Source organism: Thunnus albacares, chromosome 18 (assembly GCF_914725855.1).
Source record: "Thunnus albacares chromosome 18, fThuAlb1.1, whole genome shotgun sequence".
Lineage (NCBI taxonomy): Eukaryota > Metazoa > Chordata > Actinopteri > Scombriformes > Scombridae > Thunnus > Thunnus albacares.
The window spans coordinates 12145233-12159184 of NC_058123.1; the positions used below are offsets into that span (position 1 = coordinate 12145233).

General features: G+C 39.9%; 1 protein-coding gene across 1 annotated transcript; it reads left to right on the forward strand.

Moving 5' to 3' along the window:
* Positions 1–13850, forward strand: prlra (prolactin receptor a). The gene is made up of 9 exons (XM_044334675.1): positions 1–214; positions 5788–5875; positions 6192–6324; positions 8458–8627; positions 9968–10134; positions 10336–10477; positions 10853–10949; positions 11709–11778; positions 11907–13850. The coding sequence occupies exons 2-9, from the start codon at positions 5806–5808 to the stop codon at positions 13002–13004; spliced, it is 1947 nt and encodes a 648-aa protein (XP_044190610.1). The 5' UTR covers positions 1–214; positions 5788–5805; the 3' UTR covers positions 13005–13850.
* Positions 13851–13952: the final 102 nt, after the last annotated feature.

Genomic DNA, 13952 nt, shown 5'->3' on the forward strand with positions numbered 1-13952 from the left:
AGGATCATAGAGGCGCAGGAGGAGAGTGGATGCTGCGATTTCTTCGCTGACGGGACGGCTGAGCTGCCCGAGTTGTTCTGTAATGCATGTTTGTCTCCTGTCATCCCGGTAAACCCGTTACACAAGTCGGAAAGTCCGCTCTTGTGGGAGCAAGCGGCGGAGTCACCACGGCTAAAGCACCGAGGGAGAGACTAAAAACTCCTGTCAACTGCTGGTAAGTTACAGCAATACAGATTGTATCATCGTGACCGGTGTGAATAAACCCAGCACAGGCTGGGACCATGTTGTGTTTACTGTACTCATGGGTGGTCTTTTGTGACCAGTTACAGATGATGGACTTGCTGACTGGTCGTGCATCAATTCCATGTGTGTATAAAACCACATCCTGCAGCTTATGAAATGCTTTTTATATGTCAGGACTTTACTTTGAACATCAGGTTATGCTTTAGAGTCCAAATCTTTATTTCTGCGAGCTGTTTAAGGGCACAGCTAGTGTCATTATTATATTGCCATTATTATTTTTGTGAGTGTGTGTTAAAAGGATAAATTATTGCCTGTTCCCATGACACAATAAGATGAAAGCATGTCACATGTCATGTGAACATAAAAAGGAAATAAATGTTAGGTCAAAATCAGTAATGACGTGAAAATGTTAATAATTAATTTCACAGAGTGAGTTAGAGATGAAAAAGGATTGTAAGTCATTGTGTGCAGATCTTAAAAGGTTTGTGAGTCAGTCAAGTGATTTTTTTAATGCTAATTGCCAAAGTAATTCTACATCAAAGTTGCACATTTGTCCCTCTGACAACCCATAAAAATTCATTCAGTTGCAATTACAACAACTTACTTTGGATCAGTTTACACCGATTTGTAATGTGACAGAAAAGTAGCAAAAAGAAAGAAGTACTTTGGTGTAACATCGAACAAGTGAGTGGGATGGTGCTATTTTTGGTTTCCTTTGGATGAAGACATATTCCCTGCTTGACAGCTGACCGATTGGCAGGTTATTTCCTTCTTTGTAGGAGGATGATGATGCTGGGGTGTCAGAGGTATAATGAGATTTTCATGCTCATGATCTGCTCCTCCTCTGCATACCCACTGACCTTTAGTCAGGGTAGGAAGAGGTGAAAGAGACCATTGGCTATTATAGCACCAAGCTGATCAACTCAATACTGGATTACAATGTTAGGTGCCTGCAGCTTACTGACTCTTTCCACTGTCAGCCCTGCACCCAGGCTTTATATAGTTGGTCCAGGGCGTTGCATGTTACAGCTGTAATTATTAGTCTGATGAAGCATAACTGAATGTCGTCCAGGATAGCTTTTAAAGCAGTGCGTAGCTTTGGCCTGAAATTTAACATGCTTGCTCATCAGTGATAATGAATTATACACATTTAAAGGGTACAATTCCATTTGATCAGTTCTCCAGATCAGAAAGGCAGTGCTGACTTTGGCCTTTTGTTACACCTATTGAAAACACAAAAAACAAAGGCTCATTTGATATTACAGGAAGTGAACTGTAATATGAGTATTTCCTGCACATAACAAAAACCATATCATGTGACAGATCATAGCTTCATATCATAGCTTTTGTAGTAACTGCTGCTGTCACACATAATAATTGGCACCACAATAAGTGATGACTCATGGTAATAAATTCTCTTCACAAAAGTATGATGGCCTGCTTTTAACTTCCTAATGCACTCTCCTCACTTTTCTGACTTAACGACAAAAGAAGTATCCGTTCTTTCCCCTCACCTTTTCACACATGCACACACACAGCTCAGCTATTTCACTCAATGTTTCCATCTGACAAACCAGATGGAGGTCAGTTGGAATGTCGTTATGCCCACCGTCAGAAAAAGCACATGCCTGCAGCCACAATTAAATCCTGGCAGGGCCACCTATGTCAAATCTATCCCTTACACTCCAGCTGTGTCGAGGGAAATCAGATGTTCAATTATTTCACCTTTAAAAAACATGCAGTAACTGCTTTACCAGGCTGATGTGTCCCTTAAACCAATGGAAACCACTCCCAAAATAACATATTGCTACTCTCTGAGCCAGTATGCTGTAGCGGCCTTCTATAAATAAAGGTATCCTAGTCGTTTCCCTTATTCTATTAACCTATTTCATAACTTCACTACAGCTGAAGATCAGTAGGATCTTTATTGCTGCAGGTGGTGACGGGCGTGTTGTCCGCCATCGTTGAAGCTTGAAGCTGCGTGAGTGCTTCAAAAGCACAGAAAAGCACAGGATATAGTCTATTGTATTGATTGGCCAATACAATAGAGGAAGTACAATTTCTCAGGCAACAGTGAAGTAAAATTTATTGCAGTAATGGTAGCTGGAACAGTGCTGAAATATCTGACGCATGATGAATTGTTGATTTTGGGAGTTTTTATGGTTTACTGTGAGAGCTGTAAATTGTTTAATGCTGTCAAGTGAAAGGTGCAATGACAACTTTATTCTTATCGTACATAAATACGCCATTTATTCGTGTATGCGGATCAAGCAAATAGACTTTTGCTATTTGTGTGTAATTGAGCGCCGCTATGCTCGCACACTGTGTACAGTATGTGTATGTTTTTGTATGTGTGCACAGGACTTACATTGTTTGACTTTCAGAAGTATGTCAGAGAACTATACCTGAACATATAGATTGGTATTAAACTCTGCTTGTTCTCCTATTGTCATTGTACAGTTTATACAATAGAATACCCGTATGTACTAGCTTTTGTCATCCTACAGTGTCCATTTTAAATAAGTAACTCTACTGATTCTCCAGACTCCAGGGTGTTTTTGCCAATGATTAAGAAAAACAAGAATAAAAGTCTAAAATCTGTCCTGTTAATTATTCTCCATAATATGAATGTGAAGTGACAAATTTCCTTCATGTACAGTATAGCTTCAACAGTAGTGTAGCTAAAAGTTTGTCTTTAGGGTGACACTAGAGCAAAGGCCACTGGGTCATTAAAATCAAGTGTTTATCCTTATAGGAGCAGTTTCATTGCCATGAAATTTGCTCAGCAACTTCAAGTTCAATGTTTTGTTTTCTTTTGCTCTGTGCCCTTGACTAACCCCATAAGAAAGAAAAAAAAAGTCCCTAGAAAGGCGTAGGTGCTGGTGAACAAACCGGTTTGTTTCGGTCAGTGCTCACGAGAACGCTGTGACCCTGCATGAGAAAGAAACATTCCTTATTAATCACCTTTGCAAAGGTGGGCTGTTGTACAACCATGCCCGAGGGGATCATCTTGCTTCACTGCTCACATTTTACCTCAACATGTCGTTTGACGCGTCCTCTCCTCACCTTTTGAAATTGAGAGGCCACTGACAGACACAAATTGTGAATGATTCATATTTACTGGTCTAAATTTGGATCTTAGCCTCATGTTGACCCAGCTGACTCATTTTTGATTTTTCACACTCCTTACATTACACTTGGAATTAATGCCAAGGCTAACACACTGTATTATTTATCTCTCACTGTTTTTTTGTTGTTGCTTTTTCACATCGAAGCAGAACAGCTGCTCTATATTTGTCAGAGCCTGGGAAGTATGACATTAAACATACTCACTTATTTATAGATCATGCACTTATTATGCATAGGTTATTGAAAATGTAAGCTACGTGTGCTGAGAATCCTTATAACAAAGTTAAAAATTTAACATCCAGACCATTATTATCTGCGAGGGAAGAGCTTCGCACTGTTGGCCAGTACTTTCCCAGCTTAGCAGCTTATTCAGTTTGGGCTGCTGGTTATGTAAGACAGCTATATGCAGCAGGAGGCTAATCCAGTGCCTTGACCTTAATGCCAATTATCAGATCATGGTGACGTTATTGAAATGAAGGCACCATAAAGAAGAGTCGATAACAGTTTCTTGCCGAAAGTCTTTACGATATTAAGGATGTGTAACAGCCTGAAGACAAGCTTGATGCAAAGGTGCTGCAAGAGTAGAAAAGCTTACGTATTGTAGTCGCCATGCGGCCACCGTGACTAATACATCAGGTAAAGTTAAGTAAGCTTACCAGTGGACATGATGTGATAACACATGCCTAAGCAGCTACACCACCCACCAGTATTGCAGCACATGGTATTAATGATGAATTTGCAAGCTTACATCATTTTGTGAATGAATATAAAGTAAAGTCAACAAGTAACTTGGCAGAAATTAAAAAGTAAACAAGCAGTCTTTGCCTGTTGAAACTTGTATTTTAGTGTGATAGTTCGTACAAGGCGTTGTGTTGACGTTCTTAGAAATACCACATACACTCCTTGATTTCATTATAACACCCCTATGTTTCCACCCAAGCTCACTGCACGAAAGAGTGAAGCAAGTAGCCTACAAGTGCGGGCGGAGCACAAACACTAGAAATGTTTCCGATCAAATGAATATGATAACGATAATGTTTTAGACACAAGTTAAAGAGTATCGTTTCGAGCTGTACTTTTTTTCTGAGGGAATTGTGACTTCTAACTGGCTTAAATCAAAAACACCGTCAAACAATAGAGCTTGAAATTTCGCTTTTCTAAACGCATTTCTTATTCCATTTCCTAGCACCTGTGCCATCACACATTTTTCGCACCACGGCATTGTTTTGTTGTGTCACGTGTAAATAAGGCACAAATTGTGGAGCATCTCCAAATTTCGTCAGCTGACCGCCTTGTTTTGCATCTGTTTTATGTGTTTGTGTTTGGCTAATTATTTTTTGAAAGCCCAATGCTTTGGGGTGTAGTAGAGGGAAGTCATTCGCATACATTAAGACTTTATTTATTTTCCTAGCCTTCATTGACTAGAGCAGTGCAAAATGTCTCTATTCAGTATGTCAAATCCTCAACTGACAGCAATAATTCAACATCAGTAATCACAAGAAAGACAGAGAGCATATGAGAGAGCATGTGAGGGAAAGAGCTTTCTGCCAGCTTTCAGTTGTCACTGATGCAACATCAGCTCTTCTATCTATTTGACCTCCTTATCATTTCCCCACCTCCTATTCTCCCCCCCTCCCACCTCCCCGGCTTTCCCATGGATTCAGACATGAAGGGTCACGCCTTCAACATCTGCACATGGCTAGGGAAATGCAGATTTCCAAGTCATGGGAACAGGAGTCGTGCTGGCTGGCAGCGAGGCTAACCGGCCTCCCGCTGTGTGTGTCTGTTGTTGTGGCAAAAGCCTGAGCTCAGGTTATGCAATCATTTACGCTGCATGTGCCAGCTGGTAGAGGTAGACAGAAAGAGAGAGGATGATTTTTAATCCTTAGTGGAGCAGCATACATTCTTCATAGAAGATTTCAGTTGTATCAGTCTGTATTCATTCAGACTTTGTGTCATTTTAATACTTGTTTAAGACATACAGTACTGTAGGTTTGATGACAGGATTCAATACTGTTCTCAAACAAATTACTTGTTGATTCTGTTCTATATCGCTGCTGGAATGTATAAATCTTTACCTCCATGTTTTTTTCTCCCACAAATTCTTAACTGTTCACCTGTGGATGACAAGTTTTTCATTATGTCTCCAGGGCTTTAAACTAATTATAGTATCGCACGCATCACTTCACTCACAAATGTTGCATGACACAATAACAAAACATTACACTTTACAGCGGGCAGTTTTCCTTTATCATGCAAGTATGTTGTGACTCACTACAAGACATGCAGCTCTGCTTTTGTGGCGGACAGCATCAATCATTGCAGGTCATGTGATCTGTCAAGAGCACAGATCAGATAGTTCCCCTGTCAACACTTTCATTGTTTTGTTTTGTTTTTTTTCCCTCTGTCCAACAGCCAAGGCTTTGCGGTGCCATGATGAAGAGAGTCATGGAAGCAGTTCTGCTGTTGTTGCTAGTCTTCACGTCGCATGCTAAGGGAACACGTAAGTCTTTGGAAACACAGTCTTAGTATCTTCTTAAGTTTCTGGCAATGAGTTAAGACATCTGAGAGATGTCTGGTGGTTGGTAGGCTGTTGAAACAACGGGAAACGGGAGCCAGAGCTGCACAATTAATAGGTGATAATAGTGTTGTTTATCTGTGGATATTTTTGCGGTATATTACATAACATTCACAATTCAGATTTTAAATCGGTTGCAGCTGTGCAAATATTTACTGTTGTTCTCTGTTTTTTTAATATAATACACTCTTTTCACTACGTGCTTCCACTTCCTTTTCTGACATGTCCTGTCAATCTGTAGGCTACAGCCCGCCAGGGAAACCCGCGCTGACCAGCTGTCGTTCTCCTGAAAAAGAGACCTTCACCTGCTGGTGGCAGCCAGGCTCTGATGGAGGACTGCCCACTACGTACGCCCTGTACTATCGCAAAGAAAAGTCAGTGGCTCCCAGTTTCATGCAGTACCACATTCACTTAATTTTGTCTTTTGTTTAATTTTTTGCATTTTATATGACCGTACTGACCAGAAAAGGATGGATTGTTAGCACAGTCACCAGTCTAGTCAGTAAGGATGAGGATGTCACACCAACATACATGCCAATGGAGCATAGCAGCAGTATAGCAGTTGTAGCAAACACTATGAGATGTTTTTACATTGTCAGCACAGTCGTTGGTGAGTAGCCTACCTGTTGGTTTGCAGGATTGAGGGCAGCCAACAGGTGCAAGAGGATAAAGATTGCAGAAAGTTATGCGGCTCAGGTTGTGCCTGATAAGGAACAGACATACAGCAGATCTAGAGAAGGAGGGAAGGGACAGGAATCACTTTTGTCTATTTCCTCTCACCTCACACTTTTTAAAAGAAAGCATGTTTTAGAAGAATGAAGGTGAGGTGGTAGAGCAGTTACAAACTCTTGGTGGTAACAGAGATTAAGATTAAGATTAGTGTTTCGGAAACTGTTAAGGAAATAGTTTGACATTTTGGGGAGTGTGTTCATTAGCTTTCATGTCAAGACTATAATGAGAAGATCAATACCACTCTCACATCTGTCAATTAAATATGAAGCTACAGCTAACAAAGTCCGCTGCAGGCCTTTGTTGCATGTCATACCTCTCTTTCTACTCCTGTTTCCAGTCAATTGCTGTATATATAAATAAAGGAAAAAATGCCAGAAAACTAAACAAACAAGAAAGAAAAGAGTTGCTGGTTGGCAGATTTTTTTTTCTTTCTTTCTTTTGACAAGGCCCGGCTCGCTTTTTCCTGCTTTTTCTAGTCTTTGTACTAAACTAACCATCCCCTAGGTGTAGCGTCACATTAAACTAACAGACACGTGAGTGGTATCAATCTCTCTCATCTAACTTTCTAGTGAATAATAAACTGGTAAATGTCAAGCTCTTCCTTTGAAGAAATGCAAACAGGCTGCACAGAGATGAACTAAACTTTAACAGCTCAAAAAACAGAGAAAAAAAGAAAGGAAAATATGTTTTGAAGCTCTGTGGTTCACACCAATGATGTTCAACCACAGTGTGATTAATACTCCATTACTGATCAAACCAAGTCATAATACCGTAAATATTTGTGAAATGTCAATATGGAGAAATCTGTGGTGCTTGATATCAAACATCTGCGAAAGACATGGAGAGGTCATTAAATCACACAAGTGTTTGAATCACATGTTTGTGGTATGTAAAGGTCACTGGATTGTGCTGTGTGTCTGTGCTATGGGATTTAAAAGGGATAATGAATCATACATGACATATACTGTACACTTGACCTGATATGGAGTGGCTGTTGAACTGTATCAGAGCTTCAGAGCTTTATATTATCTACTACATCCTTTGGAATGGGGATTTTTTGGGGGGAGGGGAGGTTATACTAACTATTTTTATTGAGTTACTACATTGATAGTTTATAAGGAATGTCTATTGCTTTCCAGAAGCATACCGAATGGAGCCAATAATAATAGACACAGCTGGAGAGCCCTCTGCTCAGAGAAGAGTCATAGAGATCTTAAGAGATTTTATTCTGAGTAATCAGTCTCCATTAGTGCATGACGCACTTTTCAATTGTAGTGAGAAAACATAATAGCTGACACTCAGTTATGTTCATTCTTTCAGTATTTCCAGTTTTTCTTCTTCCTAGTAAGCTCTGTTAACATAAACACTTCCAAGTGTGTTCATTGAACCACCCAGGTTTACTGGAATTGGAACCCAAGTATGCTCAGGGGTGGCCAAGTGCTCATGCACAACATGTCGGCTGAATTATTTCCAATGTCTCCTTGAAACGTGCCTGCGTAACAGGACAGCATGAAACAAGTGCAGATAACAAAAGGACTAATTGAGAGTGTAGGAAATAGAGATGAAATTACACTGGTATTGTCCTTTAAGCACAGTAGTTGTCCACTCATCTCTTTTTTGTTGCCCCACACACACCCTCACAAAGACACACACACACACACACACTGTTTCAGGAATTGTAGCATGAAGAATGCATGTTGTTCAGTGTAACAGCAAAGTACAGTGAAAATACAGAAATGCACAACTAAATGCCGTTCCCCCTATCTGTCTTACAGCTCTGATACGGTGTACGAGTGTCCCGACTACCGCACAGCAGGACAGAACTCCTGCTTCTTTAACAAGAACGACACGTCCATTTGGGTCAACTACAACATCACCGTGGTGGCCACCAACTCACTGGGCAGCACCTTCTCCGACCCCGTGGATATAGATGTTGTCTACATTGGTGAGGGAATATTTGCTACTTTTTTAAAAATTATTTGTTCTCATGGTTTAGCGTGATGTTGGAGACACAATTTCCCTATGAGGATTAAATAAGTGTATTTTAACACACACTCGCAGTGGCACACTATGGCTAATGCTCTCTGAGTGTACTAACCCTCCCTCCAGCTGTAACTGCTCCCTGAAGGTCACCATTTGAAATAAAAAAAATTACGCTGTCGGCCCGCTGAAGACATCACAATTGAGCAAAATGTGAAAGAAATCAAGTCACTTAAAGGATAAATCTGGTGACGTCCTGTATATTTCCTTTATTACAACCAACACAGCTTTATTTTGAGGCAATCGCACATACACCATCCTGCTGCCGGAAATACTCACTAGCACACCAAATGCGTAATAATCCTTAGCTGAAAATAGTCCCCAACCAGTGCACCATTTACTCCTCTTTGGGTAACCTTTTCTAAAATCTACCAACTATTTTAAGAAATTACTTAGCTTTTTTTTTTTTTAGAAATGAAAAAATATCTTTGTGACTCATCTTCATAGTGATAATTATAATTCTAGCCGTTTCCTTTTAAGATGAAATTAAGTAGATGCTCGGGATGTTGTTCCACTGCTCCATGAAAATAGTAAATGCATTGCCTCCGAAGTTAGATCCTGAAGTTTGTTACTGAAAAATTACATCTGATTAAATATAAAAACTGCGCAGATCTACTTCATATTATGTAACAAAATATAAATATTGAATGAAGTGTGGAATTAGTCCTGTTCTGTCATGTTGCTTAACACAAAAGCATGTGGTTTTGTTCATGAAAAATCCAAAAGGAGCGTAAACTGGTAGATTTAAAAGACTTAAAAGTATCCACCTTGCCCTTGAAGCCGCTTATCTGAAAATGCTCCTCTTCCCCTTCTCTCTAATAGCATTGACCTAATTTAGTTATCAGTCCTCAGTGATATTTATTTCCTTGTCATATGTCACAATGTGTCTCCAAGAAGATAACTTAAAAGCCTAAACATTTATCTCAACCACGTCACCACACATAAGCACACGTCAACAAATATTTGGAGAGTCACTCCTGCACCATCGGTGTTCATCCGCTGGAGGTGTGCATTGGTTTACTATTACACAGAGGAAGAGACATGGACACACTCCTGTCTGTCGGGAACTAATACCATAGTGGTTTGGCCCGATGCATTTACACAGTAACAGTTGGCTCCTAATGTATTTCTGTGTCACAAACATTATTTCCCACTTAATTTCTTTTTTTCCTCCTCCGTCTCAGTCACACACACACACACAAAAAGATTCTCATTCACTTTTTCTCTCTCTTTCTCCTTCTCCAGTCCAGCCTAATCCTCCGGAGAAGGTGTCAGTGACTTTAATGGAGGACAGAGGCTTGCCTTTCCTCCGGGTGTCATGGGAACCGCCACGTAAGGCTGACACTCGTTCCGGTTGGATCACACTCATCTATGAGATCCGCATCAGGTTGGATGGAGAAAACGACTGGGAGGTACATAACATTACCAAACAGCGTGTTGACATTATCTTATGTTCCTCTAGTAAATATTGACAGGGTGGTAGATTTTCACCAGGGAATATTCCTGATTAATTTTCTCATAAAGTCTTTGGATGTCATACTATACAACATTTCTAATCCATGTGGTGACAAGATTGTGCATGACTGCTCATGTCAATTGTGTTGTATTTCCAGATGCACCCTGCTGGCCAGCAGAAGTTGTTTAACATTTTCGGGCTGCGGTCAGGTGGTACTTACCTCGTTCAGGTGCGCTGTAAGCCTGATCATGGCTTTTGGAGTGAATGGAGTTCCACTTCCTACATCCGCTTTCCTGACTGTAAGACATCTGCCAACATCTACAGTACACATATATATATATATATAAAGTGATAATATAGATATACAATATAATGCATGTATGTAGGGAATAGTACCACATTTGGTGGAATACACTTCTTTCCTTTTTGCCAAGACTTGGATGAGAAGATCGATACCACAGTCTTCTCATTTTACTCTCAGAAAGAGAACGATTACATGTATTTCCCAAAATGTGAACTATTCCAGTAACTAACAGTTAATGGGACAAAAGCAGAATGATGGTATAATTATGCATTATACTCCTTTAATGTCCTATGATAATAATCACCATAGGAAAAATTCAAATGTTGTATGTTGTGTTGAAGCACTTACATTTTTATGTTGTGTCTTACAGATTTCCATCGGGAAAAGTCAGTGTGGATTCTCATTACTGTCTTTTCTGCGTGCATCTTCCTCATCCTCACATGGTTGTTACACATTAACAGCCACAGGTAAATGGATGCCTTATGCCATTTTTTGTGTCAAATATTGACATTTATTTATTTACTTATATGCTACAGAGGCTGCAGCTGTATTTTTTAGGCTCTTTATTTCAGAGTTTCAGTGTCAGATTATCCTAAGATTTCAAACTATTTCCTTTGTGATCATGACTTACTTGAAGTACTATTTTGTGATGCTCATGAATATATTTCTAAACACAATATTCAGATAAGAGATAAGAATGTAATGACATTGCCATGTAGAGATGTCAGTCATCTGTTTGTTGTGATAAGCACAGAAAGATCTCATTCACATTATTACATATGAATTTTATGAATTTTAATTAGTTTAGAGGAGAAAGGTCTTACTACAACTTAATGGACAAGTTCACAGGGAAAATTATGAATTTACTGTGTAGAGATATTGAGAGTACTTGAGAAAAATAGTGTCTGTTAAACTGACCATCACAAAATTGCTAAAATGTTGTAATCTGTTACAGTTATTTCCATGTATTCCTCATTCATGGCAACTAAATTGTTTTATTATGGCAGAATAATTAAAAAAACGTACAGTGAAAGAGTTTAATATCTTGAGATAAAGTGATACTTAAGTTGTAATCATGAAATAAAAGGTTGTGTATAATCACTGCCACTCTGAGCTTTTATAATATGCAGCAAGTGAAATATTGATTTTAATTATTGTCTCATATTCATTGACTTTCATCTGCTGCTCGCAAATCCTGACATTGATCTTCTTTCTTTCATTTGAAGTTTGAAGCACTGTCTGCTTCCACCAGTCCCTGGTCCTAAAATCAAAGGATTTGATAAGCAGCTTCTTAAGGTAAAGCAACAACATATGGAAAGATATCATTTATACAATAATTCTCTCAATCTGCTGCTAATAATCATATGTAAATAAGAAAAAAGGACCTCTGACTTATCACAGCTTGTTTATCTCTTTGTGTGTAGAATGGCAAGTCAGAGGACGTTTTCAATGCACTGGTGGTGTCTGATTTCCCCCCAACCCCATCATCCAACTATGAGGACTTGCTGGTGGAGTACTTAGAGGTGTATGTCCCTGAAGAGCAGGAGCTAATGCTGGAGGAAGGCAAGGATCTTCATGATAGTTGCCTCAAATCCGAGGGCTCCACATCTGACAGTGACTCCGGCCGAGGTAGCTGCGACAGCCACACTCTGCTGATGGATAAGTGTGGAGAGGCAAAAGATGAAGAGAGACGAACAGGTCAGGAAGGTGGTCGACTGAGGACAGAGACAAAGAGGCACCAGAAAGACTGGGAGGAGGAGGCGCTGGCCTATGCTCATGAAGATATGGTTAGCCCTGATATGTCCAGTGGGAGGGTGAAGACCTGGCCTTCAGTGTTTTCTCCACTGCCCCAGTACAGCTCAAGCCCAGCGGACCAACAGAGCTCACTTGAGATGGCCAAACACCACTGCCTCTCCGACAGTGTGTTCCCACCAGGCTCCACATCCTTCTACCTCACCCAACCTGGCCACAGCTCCAACGAGGCTCTCGGACCTAGCTACTGGGAGTTCTGTTTGAGCACCAAGCAACCTCATTCGCTCCATCCCCAGATGCAGGCCCGCCAGCAACTCCAGGCCCACAGCGACATCAACATCTCCAGCATCGGACGCAAACAGGTACCTGCTGGCCATGAGTCGCCCGCTCTCCAGTCCACTGAGTATGTCGAAGTCCAGAGGGTCAACGAGGATAATATGGTGCTCCTCCAGCCCGTTGAGTCGGGCCAAGGCCAGCATGAAGGCAGCCCGCAGGTTCTTCGGGGGGAGGACTACAGCAAGGTGAAGAGGGTGGACAGTAACAACATGCTGCTGCTCCAGAGAAAGGTGGATGTGATGGAAGAAGAGGTGGACAGGTGCCCTTCTGAGGACCAGGGGACAAATGGAGTGACGGAGAGTTGCTACACATCATCCACCATCACCAATACCCAGAAACCTACAGCCTGCATTCACACTGCCATGCCGGTCCAGGAAGAAAGGGTCCTGTTTGCCAGTGGTTATGTTGACACTGCCACCATGCCCACATACTAGGAGCACAACTGGCAGGTCTGGGACTTTGCAAGACCTGTTCTAGGCAAAAAACACTAACACTGTGACTGTGACTCCTTCAGAAATGGTTGCAAAGACAATATTTTGCTATGATTTATTGTATAAATTATGTGGTACTACTACTACTATGCTGTTACTATGATTAATTATATGTCTCATGAATCTTTTTCTCCGTCACAGGTACGTTTCATGTCATGAACATTTTTTGATATCGCTAATGAAATATATTAATGTATACTGGTGTAATGTGAGTCTCTGTTAAATGATTTATGTAAAATCAAAACTGCAGAAAGCTCAAACATCAAACGTTTTTATTTTGTTTTGCTTTTTTGTATGTGCACATTTTCTCTGCTCTCTCTAGAACACTACATTTAAAGCTGCTTGCTGGTTTCCACATTTATACACAGTATATACTTATATACATATATATATATATTTTGTGTGTGTCAAAAAGAGAAAAACTGAGAAAGAGGGAATATATTTTTTCATTCAGAGACTATTTTATGTATATAAATTTATTACTGCTTTGATCAGCTAAGTGGTAAATTAAAAAAAAAATTCTACAAAGATATTTTTTGGATGAGAAAGTAGTGTCATGATGCCATGTACAACACTAACCTTAAGTGACTCTGTCTCTATTGTTTAACAGTGATAAATTGCTGTGTTTTACCTTTTTTTTTCTTTAGCATGTATAGCTATCTATGTATATCTTTATAAACAGTCAACTGCCCAAATAGAAAATGTGGAAAAGTGGAAAGAGCACTCAAATCTTTTTTGGAAAGCTTGCCGTAAAAAATATACCCATAATAAATTTACAATATTGAGTAATGGGATGTTGATTTTTATTTTTTTTCACTGAAATTCCAACAAGTGTATTGATAATTACATGCCACTTATTACCTGTGTATATTTATCATAATGGCAAAAAAA

Excerpts from the sequence above, each read along its gene's own strand:
- prlra (XM_044334675.1), top strand. The coding sequence starts at position 5,806 with ATGATGAAGAGAGTCATGGAAGCAGTTCTGCTGTTGTTGCTAGTCTTC. Across the intron at positions 8,628-9,967 it reads TATAGATGTTGTCTACATTG|TCCAGCCTAATCCTCCGGAG; the intron begins GTGAGGGAATAT and ends CTCCTTCTCCAG. Across the intron at positions 10,478-10,852 it reads CTACATCCGCTTTCCTGACT|ATTTCCATCGGGAAAAGTCA; the intron begins GTAAGACATCTG and ends TGTGTCTTACAG.